The sequence below is a fragment of the Pempheris klunzingeri genome, chromosome 22 (genome assembly GCF_042242105.1).
Source record: "Pempheris klunzingeri isolate RE-2024b chromosome 22, fPemKlu1.hap1, whole genome shotgun sequence".
NCBI lineage: Eukaryota > Metazoa > Chordata > Actinopteri > Acropomatiformes > Pempheridae > Pempheris > Pempheris klunzingeri.
The window spans coordinates 12,817,430-12,841,319 of record NC_092033.1 but is presented as its reverse complement, the minus strand read 5'-3'; the positions used below and the strand labels follow the sequence as shown (position 1 = coordinate 12,841,319).

Genomic DNA, 23,890 nt, shown 5'->3' with positions numbered 1-23,890 from the left:
TTTGAAAATAAAATCTGGGCTTGTTATAACCTTTACCTTAAATTTAATCAGTTTCTTCATCTATCACTGTTGTCAACTTTGGGTTAAAATCCACAGTTCACCAGAATAGTAGCCCCCTCTAGTCTCTAACTTCACATCTGACATTGTCAGAGTAGAATACGTAACACAACATAAGACTCCATTAAGAAAACTGGACATAAACCGGCAAATTGTTCAATGGATTTGATACATTGTTTAATAAAGCAGGAGCATATTTGTATCAGGGTGATGTAATTTAACAGAAGGCATATTTTTGCTTTTGCTCTTTTTCCAATTTCTTGCTGTGGAGACTGAAAAAAAAATGACATGGCTCAACGAAAATTTCATATTCCATGTGAATTGACAAATAGAACTACCAATTATTTCCTGAGCAAACCGATCAAAAAATACACACTTGATTACAGTGAGCTCATCTAGGATGTTAAGCTTAAATTGTTCTCGGGAGCAAATGAATTCTGCTTTTATAAACAGATGATAAGTTTTAATGCTACTTTAAAACTGCAAGACTCCAGACAGGTAAAAAAAAAAACTTTGGATGGGTTATCCATCTTAAACAAGTGAAAGTAGCAAAATGAATAAAGCAGTGGCTAACTTGAAGGGAGGAGATTAATCGGAAAACGTATATGAGTTTATTTCTGTCTCTAGAGAAGCTTGTCTACTTTAACGCCTGTTTCATGGTCATATCAGCCAAAGTATGAGAAAGATCAATGACAGCTAGTAATAGATTTATTACAGATAGATACTTGTGTCAATATTTTTCAGCAGTATGTAACAATAGTTCCTGATAATATTATCAATGAATCATTGAACACAGCCTGGGTGTGATTAAGCAGCACAAATACGTGGATGAGGAACTTTTTGAGGAAACTGAAATGTTTTTTAGGACTTTTCAAGACCTGCAGATACCCTGCTCAGTTGTATTTCTTTATTTCAAGATGATGAAACTAGCAATTGTAATTTGAAGCGAGTGCATACGAGTTGTTGCTTCCACCACATGCTGCTGCTTCACTGCATGGACCTGACTGGAGGAATTGGACAATCAGCAGTCAACCCTGTCACCTACCGACTGTCAGACGCTCAACAACACAGTGACAGCTCTAACAGCCATCTGCAAACACGGTGACACCTATCTCAACTATAGTCAGCGGTCAGCTAGTGATCCCTGGTGCATGCACACAGCTACAGTGTACAATACAAACACACACACACACTTTGACACACTGATGGAACGAGAAGTGGGTTGTTTTAAGTAGCAGAGAGACAACATGAAGTCCAGATGGGCAGAAAATAATGAGAGACCTCACAACAGACTTCTCCCTTCAGCAGTCATAATTGTTGCGCCGTCATTCTACTCAGCAGACACCAAACACCTGGCAGCCCACCCCTCATTTTAATAGAGTGGAATAACAGACAAATGAGACGATTTTAGGAGCATGTTTCTGGTTTTGCTAGTGCTTACTGGTCTGTTTTGTCAGATATTTTACTCTGAAAGGTAAAGACAATACTGATAATTAGATCTGGAAACTTGCAATACTGACGATCGTCTTGAGAAAGACACAATTATACAAGACACATACAGTTCCGGTCATGGTTCATCATAGGAATTAGCTCGATAGTGGTCATAAATCCAACAAACCAATAGATAACATAGGCCTGACTTCAGCCCTTTGAAGGCTTTATCTGAAAAAGTCCAAAAAGACCCATCAAACAGAGCAGAAAAGAATATTATAGTCTATCACTTTGGGGTTTTGCTCACCAGCATTCATCTGTGGTTTCTTTACTGAGGTCCGAGGGGAGAGGGAGAGAGAGGAGAAAAATCGATGCTCCGTTGACAAAATCAATAAGCACTCTCCTCCAAGGAAAAACAGTGAGTGATGCTCTAAAATAACTTTAGGATCTACAGCTTTGGCCTTGCCTCGGAGCGCTGTGGTAATGGAGGTGACACTGGATGGGACTTGTTTACTATGAGCCAGCCAAAACCGGCATCATTTCCTTTAAAAGCTTGACACTATACAGAGGATAAACCGTGGGTCAGGTAGTCTTTGTTGGGTTTATGCCTTAGATACATAAAAAAAGGCCAAATGCCTCTTGGAAGTTTATATATTTTGTTAATTTAAGGCACCAAAAAGACTTAGTCGCCAAATGTTGAGTGTCTAAGGACAGTCAAACTTAAGGATTTCATAAAGGGTTCACAAGTTACCCTAATTAATGGATGGATAATAACATTTGCAAGTGCTTTAAATCAGTTAAAAACCATTAATAAGGGCTGATTTCGGGGTTCTGAAAAATCCAGTAGACTGGTTGAATTGTTTGAGCTCTGAGCTTCTGAGAAACAGAGGGCCAGGACCAAACTTCCATTTATTAACAACTTATTAAGATTTACAACTGCAGACTATAAATATTTAAATACCCCTTCATTAATGACATGTTAAGATTTACAGGTATAACTGCAGATTTAAGAGTTTATTACAGTAGAAAGAAAGAAACCCATGATAATTCATACATGGTGGTATGAATCCTTCAGTGATGTTGGTAATTAATTTATAAATCCTGTTAATAGTTTGATTGAATAAATGGACTTTATTCCAGGCATTGAGGAAGAGAGAGACAGAGAGAGACAGAGAGAGAGATTGTTGGATTTGAACCTGGGCCACTGTGGTAAGGAGTCAGCCTTTTGGTATGTGCTCTACAAGGTGTATCTCCAATTATTTTTTGAGCACCGGAGACCTCTAACCTTGGACAAAACAGCAGCATTTGCCAAAGGCTTCAACCTCTGAGGATACTGAGGCACATTTAAGTACTGGAAAATCTACTTTTGTCTCAACAACAACAAATACAATTACAAGGTAGGGTAAGAAGGCAGTTTTTAAATGGAAGTGTCGGAGATGTGACAGGTTGGTATTTCAACCTTGCAAACCACAGCGCTAAGAAATTACCTCTCTGAGATCTCTTTAATAACCTTAAAGGTTTGTTTGCTGGGAATTCATTGCATCCAACAGGGAAATTAGTAGCATATTTGTTGAAGCTCAGAGCCCCTGTGTTTGACTTTGCAGAAAAGTTCTGGCTACATCTCCAGTACTTTTTGGAGTGCCGGATACCTTTAACCTTGGACAAAACAGCAGCAGTTGTCAATGGCCTCCACCTCTCAGGATATTGAGGCAAATTTCCGTGCTGGAACACCTACTACCTCGCACATACAAATGCAAACACAAGGTAAGGTTAGAAGGCAGAAGTGTCAGAGATGTGACAGGTTTGTATTTCAAGCTTGCAAACCACAGCAATAAGCAGTCACCTCTCCAAAGGAACTGTGGAAAGGTGATTTCAGATTAGAAGAAATCGAAATAAATACAAGGTAAAATCTCTCTTTTAATAACCTTAAATGCTTATGTCACTCTACAGTCATTTTGGCATTTCATCACGCCTAATGGAACACCATTTAGCCAGTTACAGTGGAAATCAATCCACGAAAGCCAGACCTTATCTGATTCATCAAACGCGCGTCTTCCAAAGAGAGGCCCTTCTGTGTTCCTTAATTAAAGCAACCTGAGTCCCAGAAAGCAATAAAAGCATTCCCTAATTAACTACATTGTGTGAGTGTCGTTTCTCGAGAGAGAGAGAGAAATAGAGCGAGAAAGTGAAAGAGAGAGTGAAAGAGGGAGTGTTGCCAGCAAGAGCACTACACTTCAACTCCCAGCACTTATCTCTTGTTCCGCCAAGCGACATGGCATGGGAAATGGGAGTTTCTCTAATGGGTGGGCTGCCCATGATGAAATCCATGTTTGCTGTTCCTCAGGGCTGAAATCACTTTTCAGCACACTCTTTGAAATGGCATGGCATGGTGGAAAAGCAGAGCACGGAACAATGAGAAACCTACTACATCTAAGTGCTTTAGACACTGTGAGTGACATATATTGTACTTTATGTGGTCCTTTCTTCAACTGTCCTTAATCCTGCCTTTGGAGTTACAGTTGTTACCTCGACAGATCGAGGGTGTCCTTTGCAATAGAGATTATAAAGCTGTTTGTGCAAATAAAAAATAAAAATAACCTTTTTACACCATACACCCATGACTGGATAGTTTGCACAAGGCAGTATGTGGAATAAAGCGCACAACAAAGTTGATTTTGCTACTCTGATTCTTACTGGGAAGCTGATAAAAAAGAAAATATCCGCTTTGCAGAATTGCATAAACAAACTTTCGCTAGTAGCGATATTAATTCCACTGAATAATACCATCATTGAGTTTTGAACGGCCAGAGGAGAGGAAATATAATTTTCTGCAAAACCTCAGCTCAACTAATTTTGGCTCTGTTGTGCCACATTTCTGGGGTTGCATTTCATAGTGTAAAGCAAAAAGCCAAGTTTCACTGGCAGACATTTTGTGCCCTTTACACATACTGTGGGTGTTCTAAAAGTCACTCCTTAGATATACAGTAAGATTACACGCAAGGGTATGAGTCATCCTTACACTATGTGGTCCTGTGTCACAGTGAATGAGATCATCATGAGAAAAGAAATATGCCAGTACAGCTAGTCCAATATACATCAGCATGTACAGTAAAATGCCCTTAATCCACACACATTCATTCATTAAATCACATGACTTAGAATTTAAAGGGCAAATCATGTGACTCAAGTTTGACTATCTTCTCTATCTAGTTATCTATCCATCTAGCTTTAAGCAGAACTAACTTAGGAAACAACAATTTCATGGTATTGAGGTCAAATTTAGTTTCAGTACTTTTATTTGTTTGGAATTTATTCCATCCAACAAGGACGAGAAGTCATGAAGGTTCCCAGAGGAACTGAAATTTGAACATCTACTTTTCTATTGCTGGCTCATTTCATCTAGATTTCAATGACATTTTCTGATTGTGATTGAATATGAGAGGTACAGAAATAGCCTTTCGAGGAAATCATTACTTTGTATCTATATGTGCATTTCACATGGATTTTTGTCACTTACATTGATAAATATTTCAATTTTACGTCACATAGATTGATGCCAGCCCATGAAGATGTCTCTGTTCTGACTTAATTCTGCAATTAGAGGAAGCTCTGTTGCATTCATTCTCCTCTACATCGCTTACATCGCTGGTAATAGATAACAACTTACATTAGAAATGTTTTATGAAATGGATATTGTTTGATGGATGCATTTAAAAGGGTAGTGTGTGTGTGTGTGTGTGTGTGTGTGTGTGTGTGTGTGTGTGTGTGTTTAATATTGGATCTGGGTTATATCCACTTCCAGCTGCCCACACTAATCCAATGTGACAGGACCCTGTTGGTCAATTAACCTTGACATTATATCTTGTTATGCTTATGAGAGCAACACTGTGTCCGCACCCATTCCCTGCTGTGGCTTGTTTAAGCAAACAATATGGCTGCAGCAGGGAGCATCCTCCAACTATCTGCAACAATGACTGGCTAAACAGTTGCTGAGAGCTGATGATAATGAAAACTGTACCCTGAGAACCAATGTGTGAGAGTTTCTCCTTTTGTACTTAACAAGATTTTATTCAAAATGGTCTGGTCCATTTCTTTGAGCATTGGTTGAATTAGATAATTTTATTTTCAATTATTATCACAAAATGTGGACCCATCAGCACAATGCATTTGCAGGAAATCGTATGAGGTGAAGTTAAAGTGATCCACATTAACAGTGCAGGAGGTGGATTTGCAACAATAGATGTGATAATGATGTGAGATAGAGGAGTACTAGATGTAATTTGGAGGCACAAAGAAAAGAAGAGTGGACTGCTATGCTTTTTCACCTTTAGAGTAAAGGCATATTAACAGTGAATAAATATGAAATGATTCATTCAAACAGGTTTTGTGGCGAACAGTGTTCCACCTTCGGTTCAGTTCATTTAGCCATTTGATTTGAAGCAACTGACAGTGCACTGATGAACCTCAGAGAATCCTATTTTCAATATGTTCTTACTCAGAGGGGCAGTTTTTAGCCAACTGAACTGAAATATCTTACCAAACACTGAATGGATTGGTGTGAAACTTTGTACAGACATTCAAGGTCCCCAGAGGATGAAGCCTGCTGCCTTTGTGGATCCCCTGAGTTTCCTCTAGAGCCATCATAAGGCTGACAAATGGGGTTTGGAGTAAAATATTTCTACAACTATTGGACTGATTGTTATTGAATTAGGTTCACACCTTCATCACCCAAACTATGGTAGTTTGGTCTAAATTTGATGCCTCATGGCAGACAAACTTTTGCAAAGTGAGGGCAGAGAGTAGACGTCAAGGCCTGACGCCAGAGCAGCAGGCAGGCAGAGATGAATAGCTCTGCTGATCCACCACCGTAATCCCCTTTAATAAACTCTGCTGTCTGTTGACTGTGAGCAGCCACAAAGTCAAACAAGATGAGACACATTAAAACGCTGGCAAATGCTTTTGTAGTTTTCCTTTAGCTTTGTCTCAAGTTGCAGCACAAAGTTGTATTTTTTGTATTTTTAGCTGCAGCCATCAGCTGTTGTTGGACAGCACCAAAACTAGAAGACACCGTCAGTCAGTCCCAATGGATTTTAGTTCAAAAGTCAGTCCCAGAGTGCACAAGAAACAGCTTTCTTGAGTATGTGCTGAGACGCAGCAAATAAAGATAACAAGAACGTTAAAAAAATATATTCTTGTCTCAAATTTGGCAAACTATGACGGATTGCTCCACTAGAGGGGAAATGTTATTTTAATTTGAAAAAAAAATCATAATTTGCAATCAATCATCTTTTGCAGCTTTTTAAAATGTTTGCGGGTGCCTTTGGCTGCCTACAGGCATGCGGCCCTTGATAAAGAAATGCCATTTATTTATTTTCCTGAAATGTCAATGGCTGTCTGTGTTATTTGGAGTAATGGCTGGTGGAGCCAGCAGTCATGGATCAAACAGCATCTGTGTTCAGAGGTTAATTGTTATCGGGGTGTAAAGCCTTGAGTGTTTAGAAAACTTACTATGAAATTCTAGACACTGGTTCCTTTGGAGGTAACCCCTCCGCTCAATGAGAAGTCACAATATGGTTTAGTGCGATTACATAGTCGGACTTGAGCATTTGTGTGTGTGTGTGTGTGTGTGTGTATGCTCATGTTTCTGTGGTAGTGAAAGGCTCCATCATTGACAAATTGATCAGAAAACTTCATTTTGGCAGAGGGAATCATAACACTGTTATTCTGAGGAACATAGTCATGATCTGTTCTAACGATCTCACAAAAAACAGGTTTCAGCTTTTCCAGCTGTGAGGATTTGCTGCTGTTGCTCAACATTCGAACAAGGAATCTGAAGGCGTCACATCGAGCTCTGAGAACTCAAGATAGGCATTTTTCCCTCGTTTTCTAACATTTTCTAAACTAAAGATTAAAAGACACTCAGCAGAATAATTAATAATTTGTTATTCTTCTTAAATCTCTTTCTGAATAAACCTCAGTTAACTGGGTGAAATATTGTTTAGAATAGCTGAAATAAACAAGAATTACTTTGGGCGGTATGCCTTTGCCAACCAGTCAAGTTACAGTTTACATCCATGTCTCTCCAGACCGAAGATTAGTGTCACTGTCCACCAGAGAAGAATGTCACAGTGAAGTTAACCCTTGACCGTTTGGATATAAAATGTCATCACTTCACCATTTCATCCTGTTGTCATAATTAGCATTTCAATTCAAAAGAGTTCATCCTCCAGTCCCAGGGGACGGCCGTAAGCACACTAAATTCAGAAAGTTTGAAATAAAGTCTGCTGGTTTGTGCATGCTTGAGCCATCAGCAAACAGATGGAACTGAGGCTATATCCCCAGCTCAGAGATGTGTCCTGCAGATCCTGACGGACAGAAATTCAGCAACAAGTTAGGCCAGTGTGACAGCTCCATGAGACAGGCCTCAAAGCCTGTGGGGCTTAAACTGAGTTATAAGCCCAAAAGAAAAACCTTCTGCAGGAGCACTGGAGAGGCTGTGCTAAGCATTCAGATTCTCCTCTCACATATTCCTTGTTAAATCTGCTACCTGACTTTCTCCAGACAGTATTGATATTCCGTGGAGTAAACAAGTCTTGGGGGCATTCATCACCAGCGTGGCAGAAGCAGGGAGCAACCTCAATGCTTTTGATTGAGGGGATGGGGTGAGAAAACAGTAATTTATAACCCTGTATAACTGACAGGCTTTTTTGGGACGCTCTCACATAACTATTCTGTCTATAATATACAAAAGAAGCTCAGCTTTCGTTCTTCTCCAGATTGCAATGGAAGCAGTAATGATCATCATCTACAGATGTGAAATGATGATGTGAAAAAGTTGCCAGGCTTGGGCTGGATGTGGTGGGAATAGCAATGGATTTCAGTGACAGACATTCAATGCTGAGCCACAGCCTCAGCAGTCCCATACTGGATACACAATGCTCAACATTGTTGATCCTATTCATTCACCCTCTGCACCATGAAACCATGACGTATCTGAATATAAATCAGGTCTTTTATTTTGGTAAAAAATGCAACCAGGTACAAATAAACGGTCCTCTGTGGAAGGGGGACTTTTTCATACTGACTCCCTGCACTATTAAATCTCTGGAAAGGGAAATATGACTTGTGGTGTCATTTGTGTCTTTGCTGAAGAAATAGGGCTTCTCTTCCACGGGAGCCATTTCCTGTTGCGAAAATTACTTTCACATGAGCCCGTGGATATATCTATATTTAGATTTCCGCTGAATGCAAATACCCTTGGATCTCCAGGCAAGGCTTTATCCTGGATGACACAATGACAACCATATTATAATATACTTAATACTGCTAAATTCTCCAGGCAAAAACATATGAATGTGAAAGTATTTGGTGGTAAAAGGGCAGGAGGCGTTATTATGCGGTAATGAAGAGACAGTTTTGAAACACTGAAAATCTAAGAGCAAATAATAAAGCAAGTCTCACATAATTTAGCAATTTATCAAGTCAAACACTTGAATTATTGTTGCCAGATGTTTATTCTCCACTTCAAATGCGATTACCTCTGTTATAAGATAATTTAGTGAGACAGTTCCATCCGAGCTATTCAGTGCATGAAATACTTGAATTTGTTGTTGACTCAAGCAACAAAATGAAAGATGCAGTAAATAACTGGTTCACCTGACTGACTGGAAGTCAAAGGTCATGGGTAACACTGTCGTTTTCTTGTGCGTCATTAACAAAAGTTCACTCACAAGCACTGCTGAATCATTTTTGAGTCATGATCACACTAGAATCACAACACTGACTGCATGGGAGTATAATTATACACACATCACATGTAGCTGCAAAGATACTGAAAAACAGCCTTTGATAAAAGATGTAACGCATGCGCTGTTGTGTATTTTTGAGAGGCACATAGATGCGATAGCCACAAAACCTCTGACCTGACAAAGGTCCAACTGGCATAGAATGTATACAATCTCATAAATGTGAATTTTGGAGTCAGTGTCGGGTACTTGCAAATTAGATGATTCCTTATTAATCACTGCATCCATATTAAATAAGTACACTGATGTAATGTATAACATGTTTTTTCCCATTTGGTTTTTATAATATACTGACATATATATATATATTTATACTGACTTACAATACTGACATTTTTGCTTAAAAAAATAGTTCCTGCTTAACTTCTGCTGGTCGAAAGCAGAGACACTTACATGGGATTTTATTCAGCTCATTCATGAACTTGTCCTTCAGCTTGGAAAAGGCCTCATCCTTCTCGCCGGTGCCTGGCCCGGCCATGTTGGTGGTGTTGGAGCCAGCCGTGGAGGAGGAGGCGGTGGTGGGCTCGGGCGCCGCCGCCGCCAGTGCTTCCCTTCGACCCTCAGTCATTGTGGCGATGCTGGGAAGCCAGGCAGATGCTGGACAAGTAGAGAAAGACAAAACAGAGTGGGTTAGATATATTTATTTGTTTATTTATCTTTTTTTTGTGGCAGCTGTGACAGATGCATGTCAGAGGCAGCACGCTCGGCTTGTCAGATGACTGAGTTGACGCAGACCGTGTGAGCAGCTGCTGGCTTAGCCTGGGTAAACATCAGCTGGGGGCCAGAATGAATTGGCCAGCATACTGAATTCAGAACAAAGCTACTCACTCATTCCTTAAACTCCAGATTAGCATCATAGAGCGGAGATAAAATGATTATTTATTACTCTCATACAGCACAGGCAGCAAATCCAACACTGCTACTGCTTTAATTGAATCATGCGTTTTTACAAACCAACCGAAAGTACGGCAAATAATGATGAGGTGCAGAGAAGATTACTCATCCGCTATCTTCTCATGCCATGCTCTTTGTACACAACAGGTGTATTTACTTTACATTCCGGTCTTTTGTGAGAGGAAAGAAGGAAACAATGTATTGCTTTGGTTAAGTGGTGCTTTGTATGTGCGTATGTGTGGATGCACACGTGTCCATGCATGTGCTGTATATCCCAACAGCCTCAATCCTGAACATGTTAGTCATCACCTCACTGTCACTGTGGGAAGTTGGTACCACATCATGAGGTTTCCACATGATTTAAATACTGCCTTGGGACAACAGAAGGAGACTTGATGTATAACTATGACACTAAAGACTCAATGGCTTTAGGTTGTTATAACCACCGCAATACACACTTCGGTCTTTGAGCAGGAACTCGTGCTGCTTGTAGTCCAAATATATACAATTCTAATCAATTAGTGCTGCAACTAAGGATTATTCCTTTGTTAAATTAATTAATAATTTAGACATTTTGTGAAAAATGCTCATCACTATTTCTATGACAAGAACCCTTACCCTGGTGTAATATATCTAGAATAAATCAAACCCTGTAAATGAGTATGTAGTGGAGGGTAAACCTACATAAATTAGTTTTACTTACGCTTTTTAGACATAATGCAGCATGCATGACATTTGATACCTGAAAATCATTTAGAATATATATTAAAATGGAAGCAATTTCACAAACGTTGTGTGTTTTGGTAGGAAAAAGTATCAGCAATGATGAAAGTTAACCATTACATAACTGACTGTTAACACAGGCGTCTTTCCTTTGTTTTCCAGTGTTGTGTACTACTTGGTATCATGACACATGACTGTCGGGTAAAGCTGCGGTGCTGTAACAAGTCTATGCAGACAGGAACTATTTATCGTCCACTCTCTCCGTGCAGGTCGTAATTTGGCTCTGCCACCATAGCAATCAGAGAGCATAATGGCATACTGTAGTTGTGGAGTTTTTCGACCAGTACACAGTGAAGGTTGATGGCCTTATTCTCCTCCTTTGCCACAGTACAGTGCTCATTAACCTCATATTTTCCCTTCCATAAAGGGCATTGTACTGGTGCCGTCAGAAATAGTTTAAAGGTTTCTGTGTAATTGAAAAATCTAAATGTAACCTTTCGAATGGCCTCCAATGATATCCGTCTCTAAACATTAAAGAGCTGAGAACAGAATGCGGTGCCAATTCATACTGATGCAATCTTTAAAAACATGAAGGAAAAGAGTGTTTAAGAGAGTCCAATTCATGTTTCTTTGAATGCATATAATTGGGTTTGCAAAGGCAGCGAAGCAATTTAGACTGAGGAACAGCAAAGACACAAAGCGTTTTCCCAATATTGGCGCTTCTCAGGGACGAATTAGCTCGATCCAGACACTTTTGGAGGCACTTTCTTTGGATTTCTTTCATTCTCCTGGGTTTATGCAGACAAGGCTGATGTTGATTTCCAGGAAAAAAGAGCAACTATGGTCTATTGTTGGCCACTGTGAAGCTTCACTGAAGTACTTGTGTTGTAGGATATTCTTTTGTTTCCTTAGCCCTGACTGAAGTTGGTGGTGGAGGGAAAATCATTTATCATTCTTTGTACTCTTCAAGATTTCCCAGCTGATCTGGAGATTCAGTCTGGCAACTTTCCAGCCACAACCCTGTTTCTATAAAATCTAGGTTATCACTGCTACTGTCGAGACTGGTGCCAGCAACAACTGCAGTAAGTGGGTTTTGTAAACAAGGTACATTAATCTGTGCATAGTCAATTAGTTATTGCCTGCACCAGGGATTGTTCTTGGGAAACTCGGAGGGAATTATTTGGACTTTGATGCTAGTGTATATTGACATGTTGCTGAATATGTGAACTGGAAAAATAGTGTTTATATAGTATTTTTGGGGGGGAATGTGCATCAGCAAGTGCAGCAACATGGCATTAATGGACCCAAAATTAATGTACCATTTGGCCCTTCTCCAAGCACACTGTCATTTTCTCTATCAGTGGGTCCTGTATATCTATCTATCAAAGAGAAGAAAGACAGTTCAGAGAATATCACTAATCATACAACCAGCAGATGTTTGATCTGTACATCAAACAGACATACTGCTTTGAAGGTGAATAATGACCAACCAAAAGTAATATCAGTCTTCAATGACATCAAACATGTAGTTATAATATTCTACCACAGGTATATGTATGAAGAATAAGATATTGTCCTTGTCAGCAGTCTAAGCTAAAATAAATCCAGCAAAGGCCCATGTTTCCACACCTTAAAGGATTCTTATGTCCTTTTGTGAACAGATCTGAATACCAACAGTGACATTGCATCACATGTCAGGACATGATGTACAACAGAAATCGCTCAGGGAGACACATACGGAGCAAATAATACAGAATATCAAAAACGAGACCCAATATGATTATTCAAATTCATATACAAACACCAGCTGGAGAAGAAGCAGGAAGAGACTAATAGTGGCGTAATCCCTAAACACATTTAACAAAGCCTCAGACTCGACCAGCCTCACCAGAAGACAAGGGAAGCAGGTTCTGCTGTTGGCTTTGACACAGAGGGCCTAACTGTTCTCACAACTTTTAAATACACGGTCTAACTCTAAAACTGTGTAATATGACTCATCACATTCATTCACTTTTCATTCTTAGTTTTCTTTCTGGAAAAGTTCACATACGTACAAGGTTTTAGTGGGGGTTCACATCTCCCAATTATAGGAAAATCAGAGTTTGTAAACAGGAGTCATGCAGGACTGACAAGTAGCTCTTTAATTAGACAGACTTTGATAAGCCGTCATTCCTCTGGGTTATTTAGGTAGGGCAGACAAATCTGATTTGAAGAGAATCTTGGAAGAACACTGATTTTCACTAATTTCATGTTATCAAAAAAGTGGCACATGTATACGACCCAGCTAACCAAATGCCGCTTTTCTTGGCAACACTGACTCCAGCTGTAGAGGCCTATTTTGAAAAATTCTGACATCAATAGACGATGGGAAAATTACATTGTGATTTGATTAAAGAAAACATTCTTGGCAGAAAAACAACTTCTTATCACTTCTGGATTACCTCCATCTTAAACCAAAGCCCAGTAATGTCCACCACTGAGAAAATGAAACAAAGATGCTGATGCTCTGCCACCATGCTAGCAGCAAGCATGGTCCAACAGTGGCAAAGTAAGCTGGCCAGCAGAGACAGAGCAGCTATTTGGGACAATTAGTGCCAGAGCCATCAGAAACCAGCAGGTTGAGCTGGCTGGTAGTGAGAAACCAAGTAACCTCTGGTCCAACGGAAAGGTAGAGCCAGTGTGTGTGACAACAGGGTTTCTTGAGAGGTAAACCAGAGGAAAAACACCTGCCAACTGCTGTAGTGCATACGGCTTAGCCAGACACTCTAGTGAACACAACTGGCTAGATTTGCCAAGATTTCCAATGAAGGAGCATATCCCGTCTCTGACTGAGCCACTCCAAATGGCTGAACAGGTTGAATGTACACAGCAAGGAAGGATCTGAGGGGGGTTGGAAAGGATTTAGGCCTTTGAGGAGAAGTTACTCTACAAAAAGTGTGAAAAAATTGGCTCCAGACTCCATGTGTAGGTGGAGACACATTGCAATACACAATTGGCAATGACAAGTACTGTTAGAGGGGAAAAAAGAAAGACAACGGTTGCCAAGAGCAACAGATGAGCTTTTGACTGTAACATAAAGTATCTATGGTTGCATGGCCATGTAAATCATGTGCTCTGTTTATAACTGGTTAAGCACAGCTGCTACAGTAACAGTAGCTAGGTAGCAAAGCAAATACAGTATAGATCTCTGCTTGATGATAATGATCATTGTTTGTGCCTGCACCATTGCAGCACTTAATAACTGCACAACTGTTAGCCAAACACAAAGGAGATAGTGATGTGATAAGGAGCGTAGTCAGTCCTGTGGAAGGGCTAGTTTGATGGTTTGCCTTGAGGATCCTCACTTGCACATGTAGAGATGGTGGTTTTAATCACTACAAGCCCAGATTCAAGTCCAAAATCTTCCTGCCCTATTTTATCTTCTGTGATGTTCATTCCAAACCATACAGACACATCGATCCACCAGTGGAAAACATTATCATTCTTGACAGTAATGCATGGCTTTGTTTAATTATCTTTCATGTTAGTAATGGCTGATACAGTCCTAATGGCTTACACGGTTCTCTTGCAAAACAAAATGTAGGCCCACTTGAATTTTCAGTTTCTTCAAATGTTTGGTTTTGGGTTACCTATAATTCTTTTACAATCCTGCCTTTACAATTGTCACACAGGAGATACTTGGAAATGTCATTCTACCTCTCAAAGATATTACTGTGGTTTTATTTTGTCTTGCCAAATTACAAGTGTGCCTTACCCCGTCTAACATTACGAGATCATGTCACTGAACTAACCATAACCATGTGACATCAATGAAATGTCACAACATCACAACAACTGCGCTAAACCAAAATAGCAATCTGCCTTTAGATGAATCAGCCTGATCTAACAAAGTTTAAATCCCTTGTTTTGACGGTGAACATGGCATATAAAAGTAATTTTGCCTGCGTTGCTAGCATGAGGTGGTATTCACAACCTCTTCACGTTTGCCAGCTGCTGCTTCCAAACATACCGTGAAAGCATCATATCGCTGCACTCTCCAGTTGTGATATTAACACTTTGCTAACACTTGTATAACAACATCATTGTCTGCCGTCAGCAGACATTTTCAAGATGAGTCATGTGGTTAGCTGAAAATACCACCAAAAGAGCAAGTCCATACCTTGAATGCAAAAACCAAACCTACAATCAAAGCGTGCAAAATTATTAAAGATTATTTAACTTCACGTAAAGAGTGCCAGTGAACCTTCTCTTGCTGTGAACAACGCGGCCATTGGTTTACTTCGGCCCTCTCAGCCTCCCCTTTTGTTGCATGGACGCCTACGCACGTCCATGTTCGCTGAGCCTCCCTTTGGTCTCCCTTTGAAATGCTGCAAGGTTAGTGTGGGGGCTGAGCCATTGAGAGGCATGCTCGGCAGTGACAGAGATACTTCAACACAGGCGAGGACTTTTAGGGAGCACAATCATGCTCTGCAGAGTGCATGTGGGAGGCTCTTTCTATAGAAAAAGAATTGATCATGGCCTGGGGAGGGGCACACAGCCTTTCACACAATATTTCTAAGTGAGTGTATGTCTGATGTGAGGGACAGAAATGCATACATGATGCTTTACCATGCTTTTACAAAGGTGTGTAATATGAAGAGAGCTACACTTTGAAAAGACAATAATTACCCTGAAGTACCCAGCAGACAGTGGGTGCAAGTTTTTATGTAAATGACACCATTCCAGTGAATTAGGGACCTTTCAAATGTGCAGAATGAGACATGCATCTGAATGAAATCATGCTCCAAACGTCTTGATCATTTTGCTGAGGGTTGCATGAGGCTGATGATTCTCAATCCCTGAACTAAATGTCAAATGGAAGACATCCAAATATGAGCAGTGTGCGCGGAGGCCCACCCATGGAGTCTGTTATGCCTCTCGCATCAGGGCTCACTTGCTGGCAAGAATGAAACATTAATTCAGCTCATATTTGCACTTTAATGACTATTTGCCCATTCAAGCATAAGATGACAACTTCCGTGTTATCATCATTGTCTGGAGTACCTCACAGCAGGCAGTCCACTGAAAGAGCCAAGAGCGGGCTTTAGTTGTCTTTATGGAAAACCTGAGAGCGGTGTTGACCTTTTTCCCTTTCTGTGGGCTGTCATCACTATGTAATCATACTGTATATCCATTACTAGACAAAGTTTAATATCAGCCATTACTGTTATGTCCCACTTGGGAGACAGCTTTAAATAATGTTGTTGTTTTTGCATAAAATGGCTGCACATTCCTCTTACAGTCACACTGCAGCATGTCCTTTCCACTCCAATGATAAAGTGTCACATTAAATCTTTCCATCTTGTAACCTGCGGGTGATACGAGCTAAAAGAGCTGAATGCGAATTTGCGAAAGAAGATAAACATAAATTTAGGCAGTATCAGTTAATCTAATCTATTCTCAACTTTCAGGGTCGCTCCCACCTCCACCACGCTGCAGCATGCAATACACTGCTTGTGTCCTTTTCCCCCTTTTTTTTTTTTTGCACCAACCATCTCTTTGGAGGTGTGTCGCTCAGGTGTAAAACCCCAACCCAATTACAGGGCCGCCAGATGGCCCAGCAGGTTCCCAATCACAGCGGCGATGCTGGCACACAGCTCCCTCCTATCACCTCTCTCTCTCCATCTTTCTCTTGTGCTCTCCCACTCTAACTGGGTCAGCTCCCTTGCTCTCTACCCCCCTCTGTCCTTCCTGCTATCTCCTTCATCATCCTTTCATGATTTTCTCCTCCTCCGTCGTCTTCTCCACCAGTGGATTCTTGACTCCACAACCTGGGCAGTTGCAATAACACTGACATAACCATTTCTAGTAAAAAGAGAAAAAAAACCCACAACAGATAGATTAGGCGCTAACGAGGAGACTAAAAAGATGTGTTTCCCTTTTCTTGAGTTTAGATTTGGACAGCATGTCGGTACCATGTGGATTGCTCTACTCCCCACTGGTTCCAGTTTTGGCTAGAGTCCTCGGCGTGCCGGGTCTTACATCTCATGCTGCTTGAGGAAGTGATATAGCTGCCAAATACAGCCAGACCCAGGACTAATGCTGTCCATTTTGTCATCAAATTTAATATATTTCACAGAACACAGGAGGCCTTTTGCCAATATCACTTCCCTCTTGTCATTTTATTGGGTTTCATGAGTTAAATCACCCAGTAAATCACCAATTAAACCCATTTTACCAAGAATTATCTGCTAATTATCACAAAATGATTTGGCAGTTGTTATATGTCATCCTAATCTAAACCAATTGAATACATGTATGCACTGACCCCACAGACAAAAAGAGACAGCTCCTCATCTACATGTACAAAATGATTATCTTGGTAAAAACAGCATGTGCATTGTGCATAATTGGGTTTGGTAGATCTTTTCTTTTTTAAGCCTGATGCTAATTACAATTAAGATTGAATAGAAATGTTTTAAAAACCATTTTCTGCACTATTCTTCCACACTTCCCATAAAGTAAAGTGTAGGTATGTTTTTGGAGACAGTTAATGTGTTATTTTTTCTTCATTCTGAAAACTAACACCAACACATTTCTCTGGAACGATGCTCCTTGCCAGGAAAGTCTAGCAGCCTTTATTTAACAAGATAACCTCATTAAGATCAAGATCTCTTTTGCAAGACAGACCTATGAACAGCACATAGGAATAAAAACAAACAACTAGACATAACACAAGACCATACAGACAACCGCAGACATCGCTAAACAAATTTGAAGACGAATACTTGATATAATATTTGGTTTTACGGAGATGGAAGTGAAGTAAGTTGTAAATTGTAAATATCGGTGGATACAAAATAATTCGGCTTTATTTAAACTGAGGCCAAATTTAATAATCTAAAATTACAGGCTGAACTTATTTAGAAACAGCGAGTAATTCAGAGGGACTGTTTTTTTTTTTTTTTACGGGAAGAGACTAATAGTGGCGTAAATGTTTCTTCAAAAACAAATCAAACGCAGCGAGAGACACACAAATGCTGCCGTAGGGCGGGGATCAATAGCCTGGATCAATGGGGGAGTGCTCTGACTAAACATGCAGAAGCAAACCAAGACTCTACTCTTGATTGTTAAGCAAATACAAGAGCCAGAAATAAGCTCGCGCATTTGATATGAATCCAGAATCAGTGGTTCATATTCCCTTTATGACGATGATGTGAAACCGTATTGTGTGCTTTCTAACACTTAACTGCGACAGTCATGATCATCTACACAGCTGCTCAGAGACTGTAAACCATTTGCAGGTTTGATTACAGCTGAAAGCATGGGAATTCCTGCTGTTTAAAGTAATCCTCAGGAAGAACACTTCCAATAGTGACTGCTTTACAGATCTGGATAAACTAATAATCACTGCAAGGACACTTTTTTCATCCAAAGGGAGTGCTATCAGTGTAATTACAATGACACAGAAACAAGCTTGTGTTTGCATGCATAATGAAGTGCTGCATAAAACAATTAACACCATTATATTGAACTGGGGAGATATTCAGCAGATCAATTAGAAATTTTAAAGTAATTCCATGCTTTGTAGACCATCTCATTATCCAACTGTTATGAGTCATCTAATCTTCAATGAATAGATTTTTCTCATTCTTGCAACATCATTGCTCCATATAGAAGAAAAGCTGCCATTCAGATCTGGTCTTAGTCATCAATGCCATCTAAAGCAGTAATGTTCAATAGTAGTTTGTTTTAGTTCAGAGCTCACTCCGGTTATTCAAGTGACCTTCTTTGAATTGCAAAAAAGAAATACAATGTGCATAATTTAATGTTTTTACAGATTTCTACAGTGTTTTGTGTTGTCTGGAGTAGTCAGAATTTTCCATCCCATTAGCAGTAAACTACAAATAATGAGGGGCTGAGTCTGTCCATATGTACTTGCTGACATACTGGTCTGTATTGGTTTCTGAAGTGGTTTCTTAAAAGCAACCAGGAAATTCAATCTGCATTTAATGAAAAAAGACCTCAACCAAAGCTTAAGCCAGGAGCTGGCTGATTTTGTGCATATAAAGGTAACTAATGTGTCTGCTGGTCCACTCTAGTAGAAAAAACAATTCATGCGTAAAGCCTCAACCTGCACCTCGGATGAATTCCATATCCTACTGTGCTCCCTTCCTCTCCCTCCCTCCCTCACTCTCCTGTCGTTGTTCACTTTCCATCAAAGAAAATCAGAAAAATCAACCGGTGTCAAACCAATTGCTGTGTCATTGCTATCTCACAAGAACAAGAAAAACTCAATTTTATGAAGTCAACTGGCGGCAACACACATCAACCATCAAACCAATTCAGCTCAATAAACTGACTTGAACTGAAGAACTTCAAGCAAAAAAAAACTAGATATAGGCAGAAAGATAAACAGGGAACTTAAACTTTGGTAAAGTTGATGAGGAGGACATGAGTTGCGGAACTGGCACATTAATTACTGGCTGTCACTCAAATATCCACCATCTCAAGGGCACATTTGCTATGGGATAGTAGGGAGTGTGTGTGTGTGGGTGTGGGGGGGGGGTCTTTTATGTATATAGTAAGTCACGTAAATGATCAGGTGAGCTGCCTGCAGTGAACAGGGATAAGGCGAGGCTCAGAAGGCCCCGCGGCCACTTCCCCTTGTCCTGTGCAGCCTCTTTACTCACCTGAAGCCAATCTCAGGGGGTAATGGAACTGGAAAAAGTTATTAACCCCGCTTTGCAGTGAGGGCAGGACAGCTCTATTAAGCCAGTGCACAAAGATTCCTCCATTTTCAATTACTGCTTCCAATGCGACGAAGAACGTTAGAAAAAGCCGCCTTGTTGTCCGCCAGAGCGAAGGACTCAGCAGCCCCAGATCCCTGCAGCTCTTATCATCTACTCTTGTTCCTCATGCAGCATGCGTCGGCCACACTCCCTGAGTTGTTGGTGGATACGTTCAGTCTATTTATATGACAAACATTGCAAGGCGGCACACCCCCTGGTAAATGGGTCTGTCAGCCAGAGGCTAAATGAGAGGCTGGGGAGTAGAGAGCAGGGTGAAGTGTGGAGAAACCCTGACGGGGTTGCTTCAGCATTTAGATGCTGAATCTGGCACTGAATGCTGATTCAATGATTTGAACCTACCCCGAGATAATACAAAAACCCAAAAGTGGTTTCTGTAGGCAGCCCAGGTGCAAGTACACCTCTCACGATTCAGCTTTAAAACTAATCTAAGGTTGACAACATTGTGGCCTTTATTAGTGCTGAATTCTCTGATCTGATTTTGGATGATTTGCATGAAATGAAGCTGATTTCTTCATGCAAATTCCTGAAAACACTTTTTAAAGGACCTGACTATATGTAATAAAATAATACTAGGGCTGGGCTGTTACAAAACATAAAAATTACCGGAACTGCAGAATGTAACACTGGTGATTTCTATTCAGAGCAAACCGATTAATTCAGTAATTAAGACTCTCTTATTCACTTATTCAAACATCATTGTGACAGTGGAAACCTTTCAGCTCAATAACTTAGTTGATTCTGTGATTTAACTTTATGTTTGGCACAAGATCCCTTTCCAAACACTGTTTGAATCAATCCTGAGGGTTTGGAAAAACATTGTTTTTACCTAATAATGATCACATGCAAGCTTTTGGCCAATTGACCGTGACCTTTATTTATTTATTATTGAATTTTCATACACATCAGTGTATTGTCTGTGGAGTTTCTGTTGTCTTTACTGTTTTTTCCTAGATTATCACATGTGCTTCGTTCTGCCGAGTATAATTGCTCTGAGGGGGCAAAAAAAAAAGGCGTTTTGAATTGAACAGAAAGAAAGACACCAGTAATTGGCACGTTTCCAGTTATTTCATGGAGTCCTGATTTTTCCACTTTGTGAATTAACACACAATCTTTCCTTCTCAAACCATCAGTGCACATACGGCCCAATCCAGTGTTACCCGTCTTTGAGCAACTGTTAGACTTGAGTAGCTCAGACATAAAACTATGATTTCCAATAAAAATGCAAAAACCTGTAGCAGTAAGAAGAAAATATTGTGAGGATTTACTTATTTCAGCAGCTTGCTTGCCTTAGCCTAGGTTTGGCCATCAAAGGTCCATTACTCACAAATTACTCACACATGAACTGCTGGTGATCTGTGATGGTCCACTGTTTCTCGGACCCACGTTTATTAGACAAACAGCAGAGATCAAACATTTACAGCCGGCCGGCTGACCTGCTCTGCTTTCTATCACGCTGGCAGATACCGTTTGAAGGATCTTCAAAATGCACCTCCTACATTTAGCAACCCTTAACCCTGATTGCGTGCTTAGTTGGCTGTGCGGCTGGAGGGGGCAGCGGGGCGGTGGTTCAGGGCCAGGGCTAATATAGCAGTACCTGGGGAGCGATGTCTGTTGGAATCATTGTGATGTGGAAGGCGAGGCCAGGGGTCATGGTGCGACTACTGGTAGGTGAGTCATACAGATAAAAGGAGGCTATCTGCTCAACCACCGCCTGCCTCCAGGGTCCTCCTTAGGGGAAGTCTGCCTGGCAACCACTTGCTGTGTGACAGGTTGGCAGAAACAGAAAGTGAGTGACAGGATTTTAATGGTCAAGGAGTGAGACTGACCCTCAGAGCAGGGCAATAGATGTACTCCAAGTGGTTACAGCGAGCACTGGGTTTATTCTGGCGAGTAGGTTTGAGATTTAGCACCGTGCTGGTAAGTCTGCTTTTAAAAGAGCCACTATGGACACTGGTGCCTAGTTAGTTATGAGTTCATATGGTGCATGTTGGCTTTGTATGGGGTGTAAAGTCTCGGTCAGCTTGACACAGACTGTCTCTGAGTTCACAATCCTCCACACTGAATCCAAAAATCCCAAAAAACATCGTTGATTTTTTTTTGTTATACATACAGACCTGTTTCCAAAGGTTGACAATCAATTTCCATGCTTCCATGTCTCTTTCTGCTTTGAGACAATATATGTATAAACCAACTAAACAGAAACACTACTATGAGCCTACATTCAAAACATACATCTAGCAAATTTACACAGCAGCTACTTTTGAAACCAACGCTAGTTTTCACTCGTTTCATAAATCTCTCTGTAAAGTGACATTCATACTAGTTTCGTGGCACATGTTCTCATGTCTATATCTTGACATCTAATTATGTTTAGAAAGATATAAGCGTATTTTGACTTGAAGTGAAGCTCAGTGGGGTAACAACATGAACCAAATACCCTGTAGATGTGATTTTATTTAGCTTCTACCCTCCAGCTTTACTTCTTCTTCTTCTTCTTCCCGCCCACTCCTTCACGCCTCCTTCTGCAACGCGCTGCCTCCCGCAGGGCTCAGCCACAGATATCTCAACTGTCACGGTTTATCAAGGAAATAATCAGATGGGAATGTTGTATGAAAGTTGGGACTTCACCAAAAGACAGCAACTAATTTCAGAATACTTAGGGTTATTATCACCTCAAGGATAATAATCCATATTTTAAAATGCTCATTGCTTTTGTGTGAAAATACAAATAAAGAGATGGTTACAGTAAATGGTTGGAGATCTGGGAAGCCTTGATGTCTGTGAACTCTTGTATTAGTAGAGGAAGCGGTGTGGTCTTTCCAGTTTTCGTTTGTTGTTTCTTTGGTTACAGATGACACAGCAGATGGAGACGCTGTCTTTCCTTATCGTGGTTGGCTTTTGTCATTTTCCATGGTGCCCATGTCAAAAAGACACCTCCCCAGAGCTGTTCATGTTCTCAAACAGACGGCCCTTCAAGTGCTCTTTCCAGACACTTGGCAGCTGACCTTTTAATTCTGTTTAGAGAGTGGGGTGTGTGCAGTTTACTGATGACGCTGCCTTGGATTGGCTCAAACAAGAAGCGGTTGAGCATCCGGTGACTAATAGATGAATATGCGCTGTCTCATCTGACTTGACACCTCAAAAAGTGATTCAAAATGCAAAGAGAATGTATTTCAGCTAAGTTATGCGTTTAAGAGGAGGTAGTTCTCATCCAACACTTGCCCATGGCCTGACTCAAACGTTTTGCTCAGCAGTAGCACATATCTAAAAGGTATTTGATCTTGACATTTTCAGAAAAAAACTAAATATGCAGTGCCTTGTCTGATTTCCTGCTTGGCAAAGATGGATGGACTGTGTGAGTTTCAACATCAGAGAGTTTATGCCAAAGGGCTGAATTCCGTAGTATCAAAACCAATTGAGGTGAATTTTAGGTCACCGAACTTCAGCTGTCGCCCTGAGTGATGGAATAAATCAGCTCATCCAGGAATTCTTCACCACAAACACCCACATCTTGAATCTAATTGACACTTGCAACAGATTGGTGGTCTGATTTCACATTTGAGTCACAGGATCTGTGAACCCCATTCTTTTTTGATACACACACACACAATCAGACACAAAATAACACACACACATACACACACACACACACACACACACACACACACACACAAAGCTGACAGGTTGTTAATCCGATAAAGGTGTCACAGAGTGAAGCAGGAGTGTGAATAGAAAGCGACAAAATTCAACTTCAGAAATAACAGTCCATGTGTCACCGATCTGCCATTTCAAGCAGATGTGAATAGATCATGGCAGCACAATAAGTGGAGAATGAGATGATTGGAATATGATGCTTAATATTTTAGCTTTTACATTGCCATTTTGCACTTTTTGCTTAATTCATGTCATCTCTTCATGGTGTCTGTTTCCTCACACAGTTTGATGTTTTCCCTTTGTCCTTGTCCATCCATTAGACAGCCTTACCCCCACAGGGCATCCTTTCATACGCCTACAGCCTCCAACACTTTCACCCACACACTTTGTTTGAAAAACAATATGCCTGCCAATGTCCAACTAGCACAATAATTACCACAAAATTATAATTTTGCTGCACTCATGTTTTTTGTATATTTCAGCAGCACGAAATAAAAGACATCAAAAGTGCCCTGAATGGGAATTTAACCTTTT

The 23,890-nt window shown here is 40.4% G+C and overlaps 1 protein-coding gene across 2 annotated transcripts in view; it reads right to left on the bottom strand.

Moving 5' to 3' along the window:
* Nucleotides 1–23,890, bottom strand: part of syt1a (synaptotagmin Ia) — a 152,874-nt gene that overhangs the window by 29,998 nt on the left and 98,986 nt on the right. For both annotated transcript variants that reach the window (XM_070853811.1, XM_070853812.1), the window contains exon 4: nt 9,687–9,890. In XM_070853811.1, coding sequence (XP_070709912.1) covers nt 9,687–9,861 — 175 coding nt within the window. In that variant the 5' untranslated portion in view covers nt 9,862–9,890. The remainder of the gene's footprint in view (nt 1–9,686; nt 9,891–23,890) is intronic.